At 38.8% G+C, this 6,599-nt stretch overlaps 1 protein-coding gene across 1 annotated transcript in view; it reads left to right on the plus strand.

Annotated features, from left to right (window-relative positions):
* Positions 1-2,130, plus strand: part of NYAP2 (neuronal tyrosine-phosphorylated phosphoinositide-3-kinase adaptor 2) — a 247,014-nt gene extending 244,884 nt beyond the window's left edge. Inside the window, exon 6 of the mRNA XM_025405245.1 lies at positions 1,997-2,130. Coding sequence (XP_025261030.1) covers positions 1,997-2,130 — 134 coding nt within the window. The remainder of the gene's footprint in view (positions 1-1,996) is intronic.
* Positions 2,131-6,599: the final 4,469 nt, after the last annotated feature.

Consider the following 6,599-nt stretch of genomic DNA (forward strand, 5'->3'; position numbering starts at 1 on the left):
ATTCTGATAAATGATACCACGGCACTCTCTACTTCTTCCTTCTAACATATTTCCTAATTTTCAGCAAATGATTTTAGATTTAATGTCTCTCCCCTGAGAATACATAAACGTCATTAGAATATGGAGTCTCCAACTCCTGGGCTCAAGTGATCCACCCGCATCAGCCCCACAAAGTGTTGAGATTATAGACGTAAGCCATCGTGACCGGCCCATCATTTATTGTTTAATGCCTATGTTTACTGCATAGACTGTGCACTCCCTATTGCATATTGCAGATTGCACTATTGCCATAAGGTAATACTGGGATTTTGGTCACTACTCTCTGGCAAGTTCCTGGCACATAGTAGGCATAGAATACATAGATGACGAATGTTGAGTAAGTGACTAAATTCATTTTATTTGAGAAGAACTAAAACTTAAATAATGAAAACAATTGTCTAAGATCATACACCTAGCAGAGTCAGATTCAAAATTAGCTCTAAGTCCAAACCTTGTTTATTGTCTTTTATTGTTTTCCTCTAAATCAGAAGTACAGAGAAAATACTATTTGATTTGCCAAGAAAGAAAACTATTAGTTCCCTTAGGAGAATAATTTTAATAGGTGAAGCACTGTTGAATAGGTGGAAACAGGACTGAGAGAGGAAAGGTGCATATGGGTGAGAGTGTATGAGTCTGTGTGTAAGTAGGCATAAGCTTACTCATTCTGTGTGTCTGCATGTTGTGTCTGAGAGGGGTTGGGAGTGGAGGAGTGGAAGGCAATTGATGGAAACTGAAGTTGGCAGTGAACCATTCATGCAATGCAGATATAGTCAATGCTTTTCTCTGAAGTGCGATTCATATAGAAATGGCATAAGGATAGTGCACCTCCCCAGCGTGAGCAACACATTTTCTTTTCTTCCAACAGAATTGAGCACATTCTGGTTCTCTGGCACCTGTGTCAGTTCTCAGTACCATAGTTATGTCATATCATTTAAAACGAGTTGTTCGATGAGTTTAATTTTTAGGTCAAGTTTATAAAGAAAGACTTTTTGAAAAGCACTTGTTTATTTATTAGGCAAAGACTGAACTTGGAGAACCTTAGGTTTCTAATTTGTAAGTTGAGGGTATTGACAGCTAACTCTGTAGCTCCAAAGAGAGTTCTTAGGATTAGAGATAATTTAGGTGTAATTCCTCACAGAAGCTGGAATGCACTAAGCAGTCAAAAACCAACAGCTCACATTGAAGTTTGTGATAAAATACACATGTCCATTTTTCTTTCTATGACTTCTTTTTCCTTTATCAAATATCTTCAAATATGACTTTAAATTCATCATCTCTACCTCCCATATATCCTGTAATTTCTGGATGAAGGGAGCTCTTTCAGTCCTCAACTTGTAACCTCTAAAGCATCCTGTCAGTGGCCTAGGCAGCTAATTTGGGCTCCTCAAATTAGAGAAGAGGTAGGAGAAAGCTTTTTAAGTTGGAAAAATAATATTATGAAAGATAGCAAAAGTCTTGGAAGACAGTTATAAAATTTAATGCGAATCAAGATAAGTTGAAGAAATGTTACACTGAAAACATGATGATAGCATTCATGGAAGGAAGGAAAGCAGAACATTTGGAGAAGGGAGATAAGACATTTTAGGACACAGAAATCCTAGGGACCAAAGCTAAAAGTGAACACTCAAAATAGTCATGATACTTGCTTGTTCCCCTAATGGGTTGTTGTTGCTCCAGGGATGACTCCACAGAAACCAACCCTAAGTGGGGTAAAATGTGCAAGGGCACAAGGCCTGTGCTTCTGAGATTTGTTCCCCAGAAGCTGATCTGGGAATAAAGCTCCTTTTAGAGTCAACTGTTATGAAAGGGTTTTATCTCCCGCTAATGATTAGCAAACATCAGGAGCATTTTGTATATTCCAAGAATAACTAACAAAACAAACAGGAAGACTGAAAAGCCGCTTCATTATTTCAGATGTCAGTCAGCTAATATCATGTCTTTTCCCCCTTGTTTCCAGAGCCTAAAGTAAGCTGCAAATTAGGCCGGTCTGCGTCGACGTCAGGTGTGCCTCCTCCATCAGTCGCTCCTCTCAGGCAAACCAGTGACCTGCAACAGAGCCAGGTACCATCATCGTTAGCCAATCGTGATTGACTTCCTGTGATGCAACTTGCCAAATGCTTCCCACCTCTGTCTGTCCTGTTGCTGTAGACAACTTTCGCATTTGCTTTTGTTTTTCTATGTGTGTATGGGTTGGGGGACGCGGGGGATGAGCTCTGGCAGTCTGTGTTTTCATTTGAAAAAGAATGTCTTTCTTCCTTGTGATTGGTGGTGAAACTTTCTTTGCTGTTTGTTACCAAATCGTTTTTGTCTCTGGTTTCCATCATTCTGTAATATAAATGTTGTAAACTTGTACTATACGTATTGGCTTAGTGGTTATTTTTTAAATCCTTTCTCTCTTTCATGTTTTGTGTACTCTTATATTGTCTCTGAAAATTTATCAATATTTGATAAATTTATCTACTTTGTTTTATGTAGATTTCTTTTTAAATGTTTTGTCCACAACACTTGCACAGATGTTGTCAATGAATCTGTACATATTTCTTAGCTCTTATCCTATTATACTGTAATGTTTCTGGTGGTTTTATTTTTATTTAGCTTGGAGCATGACTGTAAGACACTGTTGAATATTGATGTCCTTATGAATATTCATACCCCGATTCATTTGGATTGAGTATGGCAGCTAGTCTTTCTTCTTTCTTAGTCTATAGAGACAAATTGACTGGCCAGATAATCTAGATATTTAACAAAAACTACAGATTATTAATAAGGCAACCATTAAATAAATGACTTTTCTCTCTTATACCGACAATATCAGAAATGTTCTCAGAAAGGGAATGTAAGTGCTCATGCATGGTAAATGAGATCTCAATTATCACTTGGAGAAATGAGACAAGAAATAAAGGCATACACTGAAATATCATTTAATACCTTACAGTATAATATATTGCTGTGATGTTTGTTTGGGTACGTGGTTGTGGATGCGGAATTAGTATGGGGAAAAAATCACTACACATAAATGTCCTATCTTTAGCTCACCCAATAGGAACTCAATACATTGACTTAATTTGTGAGGTTTAATTGTTGTTACTGTTAAGTATTATGGGTGTTAAGTAGGGTGGTGTCATTCTGGAGTGGTTTCTCTCTGCTTCCTAGCTTTAATCTTTGCATTCATGAAACTCCTCTGAAATAGTAACTTATAAAACACTGATGATACCTCCAAGGGAACTGCCCATTACTGTTGAGCAAATTATATATTCATCTATTATTTTAAATGTCAGGCTATTTTAAAAACATAACTAAGTAGAATAATTGCATTTTTCTCTAATGAGAGACATTGTGCCTCTTCGTATTTTTGTCTGAGTTAAATATGCAAAAGAGTTGATTTATAAATATATGAGGTATCTGCAAATACAAGAAATGAGATGCTTCTCTCAAGGGTATCTCAAGTACCATTTAGAATTTCTTGTGTCTTAATTTAAAATGTAAATGCCTTTATATAAATGTTAAATGCCTTTATAACTAAATGTACCAACTCAAACACTTTTTGGATATAAAAGAAGTAGAAACAGTAAGACACTGAATAAAATAAATAAGCTAAACTGCCAACTTAGCTGATTAAAGCTGTTCCAAAAATATTGTACTTACCAACATTTAAAGCTTAAAATCATTGGGTACTGAAAGAAGATAAGTTTAGCTAATTGGCAGAGGATTGCACCAATACAATCAAGTTTTCGAGTTTATGACCCTTGCTAGTATATTATCTTCAATATCTCAGAGAGGTTTTGTATTATTTGTTTTGTTTTGCTTTTCTCCTAATTGTCTTTATAGCTGTTTCACCCTAAGCCCCTTCAAACTCTCAGTGAAAGCAGGTTCCTGGGATAGACTTCCAGAATAGAAACAAGGTATACCCTTTGTGCCTTTGCATTATCAACTCTTTGCTCACCTGATGGGAAGTTCTTCATTTTTCAAAATGTAGCAAGGGAGAAAGTCCAAGATGCCTTTATATGCTGTTGTTTCCTTACCTGCTGATAGAGATTCTGACACACAGTAAAATCATACATGGGCTGTCAGAGCTATAAATTAGAAGGCTGGCTTCTGGGTTTCTCCTCTGTGGCTTATGGCCAGTTGTAGTATACATGCATTCCTATACTCTAGAGATGAAGTGGTAAGCAGAGCTCACGTGAACATTGCTCTGAGCTCCTCTGACTTAGCATTCAACTTAGGTCAACAAATACTTATTGGCCAGGCACGGTGGCTCATGCCTATAATCCCAGCACTTTGGGAGGCAGAGGTGGGCGGATCACAAGGTCAGGAGATCGAGACCATCCTGGCTAACGTGGTGAAACCCCATCTCTACTAAAAATACAAAAAATTAGCCGGGCGTGGTGGCGGGTGCCTGTAGTCCCAGCTACTCAGGAGGCTCAGGCAGGAGAATGTGGTGAACCTGGGAGGCAGAGCTTGCAGTTAGCTGAGATCGTGCCACTGCACTCCAGCCTGGGTGACAGAGCAAGACTCCATCTCAAAAAAAAAAAAAAAATTAAAAATTAAAAGTCCTTTTCTCACCTAATTCCCATGCCCTCAACCATAGTCTTGACTAAGATGTCTCTTTTAATTACAACCAGGATGGCACTGCCCTGTGCTCAGGCATGTAAGACAATGGTGAAAAAACATGTAAAACTGTTGAATCTAACAGTGACTACTTATACCTAAACAAGGATAAGGAACACCTAGCATTATCAAACAAAAAATCCCTCTGGTCACTTTTTAAGCAGTTTTTACAACACCAAGACTCCTGGTAGTTATTAAAACCCAGAATTCTTAATAAGAGATTAGTAGACTTCTTACTAGGAAAATCACTGGAATCCACATGATCTATTTAAAACAAACAAAAGGCCAGGTGCGGTGGCTCACACCTGTAATCCCAACACTTTGGGAGGCCGAGGCAGGTGGATCACCTGACGTTAGGAGTTTGAGACCAGTCTGGCCAATATGGTGAAACCCCATCTGTACTAAAAATACAAAAAATTAGCTGGACGTGTTGGCACATACCTATAATTGCAGCTACTTGGGAGGCTGAGGCAGGAGGATCGCTTGAACCTGGGAGGCAGAGGTTGCAGTGAGCTGAGATTGTGCCACTGCATTCCAGCCTGGGCAACAGAGTGAGACTCCATCTCAAAAAAATAAAATAAAAAATAAATAAAACAAACAAAATCAGTCACTCACCTCTAAATAATTCTAGTGGTGCTTGTCTATGGAGGAATCTGACCTTACGAAGGCTGTGACATTCCAGCCACATTATGGGGCATTACCCTCCATACAGAAAGATCTGTGTTACTTCTCAGATTGTTGTTCTCATCCCATCTCTATTCAGTTTTCTTGGTCCTCGTTTGTCACTCACCGTTTCATGTCATGGTTGGAGCTGTCTAAGAATTGTTGCAGGTGGAGTTAGGTGGAAGGGCTTGACATTACTCCAGCAGAGATTCACAGAGGTGACCAAAGTGACTGGTCCCCATTCTCCATGGACCTGGGGCCAATAGTGACAGCCCACCACCAGAGTTTGTGTATAAACAAAGGGGAAGGTATGTTTGCTTGCCTTTGCAATTAGTTTTAGCTTCAGGTGACTATAGTGGACACAAGATCTGTAGAAATGTATAATTGTATCTGACTGGAACTTCAAAATATGTAAGAGAAAATGGGAAACTCTGGAAAAAAGTGTGAGTTCTAAAGCATTTAGAGTTTGCCCGGAAAGACATATTATTCTCTGACACTCAGAGAGAGAAAAATAAGGTTTTATTCTTTCTTAATTTGCTCCTGAGTAAATAGACTAGACGTGGGGCAATTAGGCACATTTTCTTGGAACTTCCTTGTAATGCAGGCATGTTTCTGCGTTTACCTTCATAGAAATCATTGGAAATCAGACTGAATTTTTGTGCCTACCATTAGAAAGTTAATTTATTTTCTTAGTTAATAAAGTCAAACTGCACAGGAGTCATGTATTAAACTTGGAGCACGTTACTTTCTCTTTTGTATCCTCTGTAATAGAGTAGAAAGCCGTGTACTCAGAAGAAAGAGATGTGAATGCTCTTAGACACAGCAGATGATGATGATGTTCATGTGATTCCTCCATCTCTGGCTGATCTCAGCCTCCTTCTTCAGTGGCCCCATTGGAGACAGTGCCATCTATACTCTTGCTGCACAGGGGATGCTATAGCAGCTGATGTACAGGCCATATCAAACCATGCTTTCCTGCAAGAATGGAGCAGCTAAGATGTGTCTCCAAACAGAACTGCAGCTCTCCTTGGAAAAATGTTCCCAAGACATGTTTGAATTCGTTTTTCTAGGAAGGAAGGACGTGGGAGCCACAGCCTCCACTAACACACACACACACACACACACACACATACATACACACAAACACAATCACACTCACATTCACTCACAAACACATATTTTTTTTAATAGCAGATTCTCATGTCAAGGAATTACAAAGCTAAGAGTGACCCAAGTGTCGAACTGAAACCTCAACTTCTTCAGAGGCTTGTCACTCTAAACTGAATTAT

The sequence above is a fragment of the Theropithecus gelada genome, chromosome 12 (assembly GCF_003255815.1).
Source record: "Theropithecus gelada isolate Dixy chromosome 12, Tgel_1.0, whole genome shotgun sequence".
NCBI lineage: Eukaryota > Metazoa > Chordata > Mammalia > Primates > Cercopithecidae > Theropithecus > Theropithecus gelada.